Here is a 12,374-nt window from a genome sequence, read left to right on the forward strand (position 1 = left end):
TATATATATATATATATATATATATATATATATATACACATACATGTGGGCGTGTGTCTTAGTGTGTACCTGCACTTTTGTGTATATACCAACACCAACAGAGGCCAGAAGAGGGTATTAGATTCCTTGGAACTGAAGTTACAGACATTTCTGAACTGCTGGGATCTGAACTCCAGTACTCCAGAAAGAGCAATGTGCACTCTTAACGGCTGTCCATCTCTCCTTGCCCAACCCCCTCCTTAAACCTAAATCTTGAAGGATAGAGCATGTCAGCTCCTTTCTCCAAACAAACCACATATCTAACTGCAAGTCACAAACTGCTGCAATATTATAAGGGTAAATGCCACAGTGCCTGTGGAGGAAGCTAATGGAGGGAGACAGACCACAGTCTAACTTTCCAAGGCAATGTTATTTAAATAGAGACAGGTACCACGAGAACCAGTTAGGCAGAGTGGCAGGAAAAGTGTTCCCAGAAGAGGGGACAGAAGGCTCAAGATCCACAGGGGGAGTTATACATTCTTTAGAAAGGTCAAGCTTTCTCTGAACCTCACTCTGAGCCAACAACAGTCAACCATGGTTTCCCCTCGAGTCTGCATCTCAATTATAGCCAACATTGTCCCAGAAGTCATTGCCCTATGTGGCTTCCAATTCCTGCACTTATCTCCCCAGGAGGCTGCAAGCTCTTTGTGGTTTTGTCTTTTGAGCCTGGCACACAGCAAGTGCTCAATTAATGTTTGCTAAATTGAGCTAACTGCTTGCTTGCTTTTTTTTTTTTTTTTGTCTCTTTCTAAATGCCCCCTCCCCTCTTCCTCCCTTCCACTTAACTTACGAGATATATTTTTCCGATTTGTTAAATTTCTTCTCCAGGTACTTGGCTGACGTCTTGCTGGGGATCTTTACCATGGAGAGCTCTTTGTTGTAGCGGGTCAGGTTGCAGGGTGTCCTGCAGAGACAGTAATTGCTGTCCTTTTCTGCCAGTAGACCTGGAGGAGAGAGGAGAGGGTCTCAGGCAGGTGTAGGTGTGTGTGTGTGTGTGGGGGGGGTAGACAGTGAGGATCTCTGGCCCAGCATACCTGGATTCATGGCACTAAGAAGCAAGCTGGGAGGAAGAGCTGGGCCCCAGGGAACTTGTTGAAATGGGCTCGTGCCTTGGGCTTGTTTTCTTTCTGCTTGCTGTTACTGTCCTCTGGCACTTTCAAAATTGTGGATCCATTGCCACTTTTAGAGAGACAGTTCCCAGGGCGGCCTGGCTCCTCCCCTTCTCGGGGCTGGAGTTCCGACCCACAAAGTGAGCTACCCTGAAAGCTAATATGGGGAGCACCGTACTTGGAACCCAGGACTTCAGTTGTTCCTGTTGGTGCTCCTCACAACCAATGCCACAGGGGAACACAGGGAACAACTATCCTTGAATCCTTTCCCTGGAGCAACCTAACCTCTCCCCCAGCCCCCAACACAACTGTGCTTTTCCTCTTCCAACCAACCACACCAGGCGACAAAGGCATTGTCGCCCTCTGACAGCCTCTCTCTCTCTCTCTCTCTCTCTCTCTCTCTCTCTCTCTCTCTCTCTCTCTCTCTCTGGACTGAACTTTACTCAGGATCTTGAAAGTTGCTTCTTCACTGCTCAACCTGGCTTTGGCAAGAAGCCTGTTAAAAGGTAGCACAGATTACCTTGATGCCCTGTCACCCTGGCCTGCTTCTAGGAAGAATCCCAGTCCCGTGAGTAGCGACACTCCCCTCCCCTGACATTCCCTACTTTTCTCTGACCCTGACCCTTCACAGTGCTTGCAGGTGGCAAGCCCCGGCTGTCTGCCACATGCAGAGATGAACCCTCTTGCTCCCCTGTTGCAATAGCCATCGATGCTTAATTGCAAGGGTCCAAAAGTTTTATCACTAGCAAGAATAATTGTTCTTTTAGCTCCCTCTTTTGTTCTCACCCCTCCTCCCTCTGTCTTCTTCATTTGGTTTTGTTATCTTTAATCCAAAGAAAGACTCCGCATACATTGTAACACTCTGCATACATTGTAACACTCTGCATACATTGTAACACCTCCCCGTGTCTCAGACCATCTAAAACAGGAGTCTTAGCTTTGCTTTCACTTAGTGCTACCAGCTGCAGCTAGCTGCTGAGGGTGCTTCAGCATTGTTTACAGCTCTGCTTTTTCCTGGGGCTGGAGAGAGGAGAGATGGACAGCAGGACAGCTGCTGAGCTACCTCAACCCACTGCTGTGGGCTCCCTCTCTCTCCTGGCTTTCCAGATGGGGAGCCTGCAGTTATTTTAGCTCTCAAATACACTGTAGGCTATGGTTTGGGGGTGGGGGGCGGTCCGGGAGAAGTGGGGAGGTGGTAGCGGTGGCATAGTGGAACTTGGAATGGCTTGTGTTTGCAGGCATGGGATGGAAGAGGACCTTCCCTCTCTGCCACGGCTCCCTTGGGCACATAGCATGTGAAAAACATTCATTCTGCTTGCACATGAACTTGGTGGCTGTGAGTGTGTGTGTGTGTGTGTGTGTGTGTGTGTGTGTGTACTTCACCAAGCTCTTTCAGGTCACCCTCTTTCTATCTCTGCCCTCTCCCTGTATCCTCCATTTCCTGTGAAGTCTATTTCTTTTCCATCAGCATCTTTGTGCCCCTTGTGGCCCTCATCAATGAGGCCCCAGAAGAGCCCTCCTTCCCTCTCTTCCTCTCCAGCTTTAGGCAGCTACTCCTCCTTACAGAGAATCTTTGTGCCTATCCCTTCCCGTTCCTTTTTCCATGGTTGACTTTGTGTTCCCATGAGATGACCCCACAGTTTCCACCTCACCCCCCCACTTCCCCTGTTCTCCCCAGTACTGACCGAGGGCCGGCTCTGCACACTCCTTGTGCTGCTCAGGGGTGCAGAAAGGGGCATCCCCTATAGGAAAGGAAAGCAAAGGGAGAAAGACTATTAACCACACGGGTAGGGTCACACACGCCAGCCATTGGCACCTCACTGGCCCAGGCACTGAGTGACTTCCAAACCCACAGGGATAAGCTGTCTTCAGGGGACCGGTATGGTGGGCACCACTGTTTGGTGTCCTTGGGTCTGGTGGTGACTTCTGATCTGCTCTGTAAGGAGGAGACCATGGGAGCTGCCCAGCACTCTTCTGGCAGCTCTGGGGATGATAGGGCAGCTTGTCTGGGAGACTGGGGACAAGACAAGGCCCTAAGGTTCTAAGCCAGGCCCAGGGGGTCTCCTTGACCCCTTGTGTTAGGCTTCCAAGTAGAAAGCCATGGACCTCAGCATCTGCCTTTCCAGGTAGCAGGCTGCTGGCAGTGAGGTAGGCGGTAAGGAGCAGGGGTCCTTTGCATCCTGGGGCTGCTGCTTCTCAGCACACCACACTGCTACAAGCATCCAGGGTTGGCTCTGTGCCTCCCCACGGCTCTGCCTTCATCACATAGGGATGAGATGTCACAGATCGTGCCTTGGGTAGAATGATTGCAACCTCACTTTGCTTGCCTCTGGCTCAGGTTTTATGGGCAAGAAGTTCATGGCTGGTTTAGTCCGAGCACCAGGCAAGGAATGCTTACCGAGGCTGGGTGTGTTCCCTTCTGGGAACTCTCTGCAGAACACAAAGATCTCCTTTTTGGTTGTTGGTTGTTTTATTTTCCCCTTTCCCCCTTGTGGACCTTCAAGGTCCCCCAGGAATATCTTTCTTTGGCACCTCTTCCCCTGCCTTGAAGACCAGCACTGAAGAGCTGGTACAATTCCCTTTTGCAATAATAACATGTTAAGTGATGTGGTTTCCATTTTGCCCTGTCTTCCAGGAACCCCTCGGCAATTTTCGTGTCATTTAAAGCAACACACATTTATTCTCTTGCACTTTTGTAGGCCCGCAGTCAGTGCAGGCGTCATTGGTGATAGGAGAGAATTATGGTCTTTTCTGGGTCTAGGGGACCATCCACTGCCTTTGTAGCTTCTGTAAGCCCCTCTCCGAGTCTTCCCTCAGAGCTACCTCTGACCCCAGTCATGGAAGTGATGTTGATTTCATGACCCAGAGTGGCTAAATTGGGGCCACACCTATGTCTTTCCCTCCTGATATTAGTGATCTAAACAGTACTGGCAAAGTCTCTTCGAACAGTGGCCATTTTAAAGATCAACAATTCTAATCTTGAATGACTAAGATCATTACTGATCACTAATGAAATAATTCAAAATTCAGCCATAAGGATACTCACCTGAGAGTTGTCACAACAAAAATGACAGGCGTTGAACCCATGTGTGTGTGTGTGTGTGTGTGTGTGTGTGTATGTGTGTTGTGTCTGTCTACCACAAAGATTCTGTTAAATAAGCTTAAATAATGTAGGACACGCGCCCAGAAGAACAAATATCAAAAGGAACAGTTCCAAGCACCCATTAGGTCTTTAGCAGAGTGATTTCTTATTCCAAACTCTTCCTGTACTAATATAGCCATCACTGGCTTTTATGGTGTGCAGGGCATTTAAAAATATGAGATAATGAATGTAAGAACAAAGAGGGTTAGTAATGTGGACCAGCCCACACAGTGAGTGGAGAAGCCCGAAATAGAAGCTAAGGTCCATGCCTACCACCCCAGTTTCCTGTCCTTGTTGTCACTCTCCTACCTACACCAGGTTCCACTCCACACCCAGCCTTTGACATGCGGATTGCCTCTAATGAGACGGCAGCAAGCTTTGTTAGTCTGGCAACAGAAGCGTCAGCACAGACACGTTTATTTGCTCACTAATAGACTTCTGCCACACTCGAAAGAGTGCTCGACATCTGGATGTATGAAGGGAAACATCTGGGTAAAAGCCATAGACATCTGGATATTCCAACAGGCACATTATCAGGGTGCATCCTGTTATCTGGACGTTGAACTCAGGAGGCAAGAGCAGCAGACAACTGGCAAGCATATGGGATGTCGGGATGGAGGTGATACACACATTTGGGCGCTCCTGCATCCCAGAATGCTGCCCCTGGTTACTGGGTGGAGAATTTCCATCTACCCCTTAGTGGTCAGGTACCACAGCCTCCCTAGAGCAATATCTCCTTGCATCCTCCAGGAGTGGGTTGAGGTGTTTCATGGGGGCTCTGGCACCCACCTGGCATGTGGACCATGCGGCAGTTACAGTTCTCCACGATGTAGCGGGTCTCACAGTCAATCCGACAGGCTGTGATGCTGTAAACAGGAAAGAAGTCGAGTCCCATCTCTGAGGACCGGCACTCCCCCCACGGCGGGGGCAGATATGTGAGCTGTAAGACAAGCAGGGAGGAGGATGCAGTCAGCTCTGGCAGAGGATGCTCATTCAGTCTCCATGGACTCTGTTGGACAGTGGTCTACCTGTTCAACTTGCAAATAAGCAACCAAGCATCTCCAGGTCCTCTGGCCTCGTGGATCTTCACTGTCTGCCTCCTGTATGAAGTTTCCCATCTTTGTCAGTTTTCATGGAATTTTGCTCTCAGTTTTTTAATTTAAATATTTCTTTTTTTGTGTGTGTGTTTGTCCATATGTGTGCCTACGAGTATGAACGTATGTGACATGTGCACCTGAAGAGGCCGGAAAAAAGCATTGGATCCCTCAGAGCTGGGATTACAGGTGGATGTGAGTCACCACCTGGGTGCTGGGGACTGAACTGTGGTCCTCTACAAGAACAGCAAGTGCTCTTAACAGCTCACACACACACACACACACACACACACACACACACACACACACACACAGACACACCACACCACACCACACCAAATCTTTTGGGGGAGATTTTTTTTTTTTGAAAGAGTCTCACTATGTAGCCCTGACCACCCTGGAACTCACTTTGTGAACCAGGCTGGCCTTGGCTATACAGAGATCTGCCAGTCTCTGCCTCTTGCATGCTGGGATTAAAAGCAAGAGGCACTATACCGGCCACACTAAAAATCTTAAGTGCACAGTCTGAGTTCTGTTAAATGTGTACCATCTACCCACGTACACACTGCATCAAACAAGACACATGACCTTTTTATCCCTATAGAAATTGAGTTCTTGTCTCTTCCTAACTGGTGCTCCATCCCCATCCCAGGCAACCACTTTATTGAATTCTGTTAGACTGCCCTCTTTTCTTTCTTTCTTTTTAAAAAAAGATTTATTTATTTATTTTATGTATATGAGTACACCACCATTGCTCTCTTCAGACATACCAGAAGAGGGCATCAGACCTCCATTACAGATGGTTGTGAGCCACCGTGTGATTGCTGGGAATTGAACTCAGGATCTTTGGAAGAACAGTTGGAGCTCTTAACTGCTGAGCCATCTCTCCAGCCCTGACTACCCTCTTTTCAAACAGACAAACTACAAATAGATAATCCAACTTCAATTTTCAAGTTCAAGTTCAAATTTCAAGTAGATAATTGATAGTTTTCCCATGCACCCTTTGCCTACTTCTTTCACTCAAAATGATGGTTTTCTGGTTGTTCCACATGGGGGCCCACCAGGAGTTCGTTCCTTTTCTGCTGAGTTCTTTAGCTTATTAACACATCCTGGTTTGTTTATCCGTCCACCTGGTAGTGGGTGTTTGGATTGATCATCGATTTTGGTAATTATGAAGAAGCCCTTGTAAGTATTTAATTACTTAATTTATAGGCAAGGTCGCATTTAGCATAGGCTGGCCCCAAACTTGTTGTGGAGCCAAGGGTGATCTTTCTTCCAATCTATCTATCTATCTATCTATCTATCTATCTATCTATCTATCTATCTAATTTCTTCACATCCCAATCACATTTCCCCTATTCTCCCACACCCCCCGCACACTCCCTCTCCCCATCCCCCATTCCCTTCTCCTCTGAAGAGAGTGAAGACCCCATGGCTACCAACCCACCCAGGTACATCAAGTCACTGCAGGACTAGGTACATCCTCTCCCACGGAGGCCAGACAAGGCAGCCTAACTAGGGGAACAGGATCCACAGGCAAGCAACATTTAGGGACACCCCCCACTCCAGTTGTTGGGGGACCCACATGAAGACCAAGCTACATATGTGAGGGGAAGCCTAGGTCCAGCCCATTTATGCTCTTTGGTTAGTGGTTCAGTCTGTGGGAGCCCTCATGGGTCCAGGTTAATTAACTCTGTTAGTCTTCCTGTGGAGTTCCTATTCCCTCCAGGTCCAGGTCCCTCAATCCTTCTTCCCACTCTTCCACAAGACTCCCTGAGCTCCGTCTAATGTTTGGCTGTGGGTCTCTCCATCTGTTTCAGTCAGCTGCTCTGTAGAGCCTCTCAAAAGACAGTTATGCTACTAGGCTCCTGTCTGCAAGCACAATAGAATATCATTATTGGTGTCAGAAAGTGGTTCTTGCCCATGGAATAGGTCTCAAGTTGGGCCGATTACTGGTTGGCCATTCCCTCAGTCTTTGCTCCATCTTCTGGTAGGCAGGACAAATTTTGGGTGGAAGGTTTTGTGAGTGGGTTGGTATCCTTATCCCGACACTGAGAATCCTGGCCAAGGCTGATCTTGACCTCCAGGTGGTCCTGCTTCCATCTCCCAAGTGCCAGATTACAGTCTTGTGCGACCATGCTCACCTGAGGATTTATTTATGATTCATTTTGCAGACATTTTTAGTTTCTCTTGAGAGAATAGCCAAGAGTGGAATAGCTGAGTCTGTTTCATAAATTAGTTACAAGTATAATTTTATAAGAACTGGCCCCGACTCTGGTCTAAAGTGGTTCTACCACTTTTAAACATGTATTTATTATTTATCGTGTGCTGGTATCTGTGGTCAGGTGTCTGTGCCATGTGAATGTGTGGAGGTCAGAGGGAAACTTGCAGGAGTTGGTTCTCTCTGTCTACCATGTGGGATTCAGAGATCAGATTCAGACTTGGTGGCAGGTGCTTTTACCAGCTGAGCCATCTTCCCAGCCCCCCACGCTCTTTGTTTCTTTGTTTCCTTGCTGGTTTTAGTTATTTTGGTTGAGGTTCTGCTATAGCAAATTGGTGTTTCTGTTTCTGGCCCCAATGATTGATGATCCTGGGTACAACAACTTTATGTTTTTATCAGTTATTCATTATTACTTTTTTGGTGACATGCTAGTCTTTTGCCTATTAAGAAAGCCTGTTCATAGTTTGTCTTGTTTATCGAGATGTAGGAATTCTCTGAAAGAATGGCCTGAATTCAAGGTCTGAGTCAAATGTGAAGTATCTTTTCTCGAAAGTCTGGGTTTTACTTTTTCCTAATGGTGTCTATTTTTTCCTGCTTTTAAAACCAACTTTCCGAAGGCATAACTTGTAGATGATAAAATAGATCAAATTTAATGCATAACTGCCTGAATTCATTTTGAAGATTCATTTATTTTGTGTGTACGAATGGTTTGCTCATGAGTGTTATCATCATGTGAGTAGCTGGTGCCCTCAAAGGTCAGAAAAGAATGTCGGATCTCCTGGAACTGGAGTTACAGGGGATTCTGAGCCATCAGTGGGTGCTGGAAACCAAACCTCAGAAGTGCAGCAAGTGCCCTTAACGGTTGAGTCATCTCTCCATCACCTGGAGTGAACTTTTAAGAAAATGCACATCCTTGGGGGGATCACTACAATCAGGATTTAGAACATATCTAATCTCCCCCAAAGCTGCCCACTTACACCACTCCCCTTTGCCGATTCTCAGGAAGCCTTCTGTCGACTTTGTCTTTATAAATGACTTTTATCTGTTGTGAGATCACATATAAATAGAATGACAGAGTTATGTATTTCTCCATGGCTGGCAGCTTTCTCTCAGCAAAATGTTTTTGGCATCTATTCATACTCTTGAGCATATCAATAGCTTATTCTTTTTGAGAGCTTAGATTTTATTTCTTTGCTTATAGTTTTTGTTCCATTTCTTGCTTAAAAATTTCAATGTGATGTTAGAGGAAAAAAATCCCAGAGGGGGTGTGTATTTTCTGGTCTTGTTTCTAATCTTTGAAAGAAAGAGATATCATTGCTCCTACACACACACACACACACACACACACACACACATACACACACACACACACACACACTTCCTTAGGGTTTCTCTGTGTAGTCCTGACTGTCCTGAAACTCACTCTGCAGACCAGGCTGTCCTTGAATTTAGAGACACACCTGCTTCTGCCTCCCTTGTGTGCCACTACTACCCCACCATTGAATGTTTGATATACATTTTCATTAGCTGCCTTTGCTGCACTGAGATATTAAAAATATTAAATTAAAAATATTTAAATGACGTCTAACGTGTGTGTCTCTATGAACATCAGATGCATGCAGATGCCTGGAGATACCAACAGAAGGCATAAGGTCCCCTGGAACTAGAGTTATAGGCAATTGTGAACTACCTTGTGGGTGCTGGACTCACAGCTGGGTCCTTAGCAAGAGCAGTAAGGTCTCTTAACCAGCGAGGAATCTCTCTAGTCCCTCAAGTTTTCAATTCTTAAAAGAAAATCATCAACAGCTACTACATGTTGGTAAAGATGGCCCGTGCTTCTAGAAAGATGGTCACAGGACCCCCTTCTTTACCCAACTATTACAGTGAATGGTGTTGATTGATCAATAGCTGTGGCCTGATCTGCAGTCCCAAGAGAGACCCTACTTGCTCATGATTTACTATTCTCTTTAGATTTGACTATATCTAATTTGCAAATATTTTCAAAAGAAGCTTCGCATCTGTAAGGAATCGTATTTACTTTTCTTCTAATACCTTGATATGATTTTGGAAGCCTATGTTAGTCTTTCACGAACTTTGTGGCTCAAAGTGACTTCTACTCCAAGAGCTGCCCTCTCAGACATCTGAGGGGTTAGAGGCTTGGGGCACCATGGTTGGCTTTTAAGTTATCCTTTTAAAATTTGGCATTGGAATTATGTTAACTTCATAAAAAGAGTCATGAGATGTTCCATTTGTCTTTGTTTTCTGAGTTTGTGTAGACATAGTATCATTTTTATTTTAACTTAGATGCTTGATTGAATTTACTAGTGAAGCCATCTGGACCTGGTGCTTATGTGTGTGCATGCAGATATTTTAAATTACAAATTCAATTCCTTTAATAGATGCAGAGATACCAAGATTTCCTACTTCTTCTTGCACTAATTTTGGTGACTTCTGCTTTAAAACATTTTTATTGATTCTTTGAGGATTTCTTACACACATACAATGCATTCTGACCAAGTTCCCCCCTACTCCTTCCCCTAACTCCTCCCAGATACTTCCTTCCTCCCCCTCCCTTTAGTAACTTGGGTATCCCTCCACCCCAAGGAATGTGCTCATTTTTCTAAGTTTCTGAACTGATTACAGTTGTATATTAGGTCTGTATGTCATTTCAACATTCCTGTTGAGACACTTGTGATGTTCTCACGTGTAGATGCTGGTGTGTTGTGTTTTCTCGCTTGCCTTGTTATTGGCTTCCGGTTGGTTGAATTAACCTTTGGGAAGGAGACATTATCCCTTGTGTTTTCATTGCTTTGAGATGTACTGAGGTTTGTTCTGTGGGCTAGCTTGTGGTGGGTCTATCTTGATGCGTGCTCTATAGACACCACTGAAATATTTACATTCTGTAATTTTTTGTTATTGTTTCTTTCTATCTTATTAGTGGGGTTTCTTTTGCTTAATAAAGCACCATGACCAATATCGGCCTGAGGAGGGAAAGGAAAGGGTTTTTTCCAGCTTGCAACTCTTAGATCACATACCATCACTGATAGAAGCAAAGGCTTGCCCGCGGAAACGAGCAGAAGCCACGGAGAAAGGCTGCTTCCTGGCTTGCTCCTCATGACTTGCTCAGGCTGCTTTCTTATGCACCCCAGGATCACCAGCCCACAGGTGGCGCCACCCACAGCAGCCTGGGACCTCTCACATAGATCATTAAGACAGTATCCCATTGACTTGTCTACAGGCCAATCTGTGGAGACAATTTCTCAATCAAGAGTCCCTCTTCTCCCATACGTCTATGTCTGTGTCAAGTTGAAGAAAATTAACCAGGACAGTTTCATAAAAGACAATTAGGTTAAGTCACTTGATAGTGTTGCTCAAATCTTTGATACCTTTAATAATTTTTTTTTTTTTGCTTACTTGTTTTGATTGGGACTTGAAATGTCCCCAGTATGTTCATGTGTTCAGTGTTGGGTTCCTAATTGGAAGTGTAATTTTGGAAGTACTTGGAGCTTTAGGAAGTGGCACTGAGCTTGGAGGAAGTAGAACACTGGAGATGTACCATGGAGGCTGAAGATGTATGTGATTCAAAGTCCACCAGGGGAGTCTCCTGGTGTTCCACATTCACACTGCCATGAAGTTCCGGTCAAGTGCATGGGCCAGATCATCTGAAACCGTAGGCTAAAATAACTTCTTCGTCCTTCGGTTTGTCTCTCTTTGGTATTTTGGTCACAACTATGCAAAAGTTACTAATATACTGCATATTCATCCATGACTGGGGAAGGAATGTTAAAATCTTTAACTGTACGGTTTGTCCATTTCTCACTGTCAATTCTTATTTGGATATTTGTAAACTTATCAGACACCTACGTATTTAGGACTATGACATTTTGATGAACAGATCTTGCTACCGTTGTGACATCAGTGCCTTGAGGGTTTGCATGCTAGACATGGACATTTCCTAACGCCACTGCCCACATTTCCTCCGCCCTTCCCACCTCCCCTCCATCCATTCTTTCGCTCTGTCAGGATCTTCATCTGCTAAGTAAGGTGTGTTGAATGCTGCTATTCATTCTATCCAACAATCTCTTCCTTTTAATTGGGAATTGAAAAAATTTTGAGATTTTATTTACTTTTATTTTATGTGTATGAGTGTTTGCCTGAATGTGTATCTGTGCACCTCATATGTGCAGGGTATCAGAGCCACTGGGCCTGGAATTATAGATGGTTATGAGTCATCGTGTAGGTGTTGGGAAATTGAACCTGGGTTCTCTGGAAGAGCTTCAAGGGCTCTTAACCACCAGGCCACCACTTCAGCCCCTTACTACGGAGCTTTTGATCTATTTACACTCAGTACAATCTTTGATATGAAGCTACCATCCTGTTCTTTATTTCCTGCTTGTCTCTGTCACTGTATCTTATATGTTCTCTTTCTTGGTTCCTTTTGTTGAAGTTACTACCTTGTTCTTTATATCCTGATTGTCTCGTCACTGTTTCTATCTTATTTGTTCTCTTTCCTGGCTCCTTTTTGTATCAACAATTTAAATAGTTCATTTTAAATTTTCTGTTGGATTCTGATTTATATCACTTTGTACTATCATTGTTATTTTTTAATTGTTGCTCTATTAGGACTATTCATTTTTATCTTACCCAAGTCTACCTTGAATTAATGTTGCATTACATCTGGGATTGCAAGCTTGTACAACCACTCTGGAAATCAGTCTGGCGGTTCCTCAGAAAATTGGACATAGTACTACCGGAGGATCCAGCAATAC

The 12,374-nt window shown here is 45.1% G+C and overlaps 1 protein-coding gene across 2 annotated transcripts in view; it reads right to left on the reverse strand.

Annotated features, from left to right (window-relative positions):
- Asic2 (acid sensing ion channel subunit 2) overlaps positions 1-12,374 on the reverse strand; it is a 1,137,334-nt gene that overhangs the window by 8,909 nt on the left and 1,116,051 nt on the right. For both annotated transcript variants that reach the window (XM_021177009.1, XM_021177008.2), the window contains exons 4-6: positions 5,080-5,230; positions 2,834-2,890; positions 830-983 (exon numbers count right to left, since the gene is read on the reverse strand). In XM_021177009.1, coding sequence (XP_021032668.1) covers positions 830-983; positions 2,834-2,890; positions 5,080-5,230 — 362 coding nt within the window. The remainder of the gene's footprint in view (positions 1-829; positions 984-2,833; positions 2,891-5,079; positions 5,231-12,374) is intronic.

The sequence above is a fragment of the Mus caroli genome, chromosome 11 (genome assembly GCF_900094665.2).
Source record: "Mus caroli chromosome 11, CAROLI_EIJ_v1.1, whole genome shotgun sequence".
Lineage (NCBI taxonomy): Eukaryota > Metazoa > Chordata > Mammalia > Rodentia > Muridae > Mus > Mus caroli.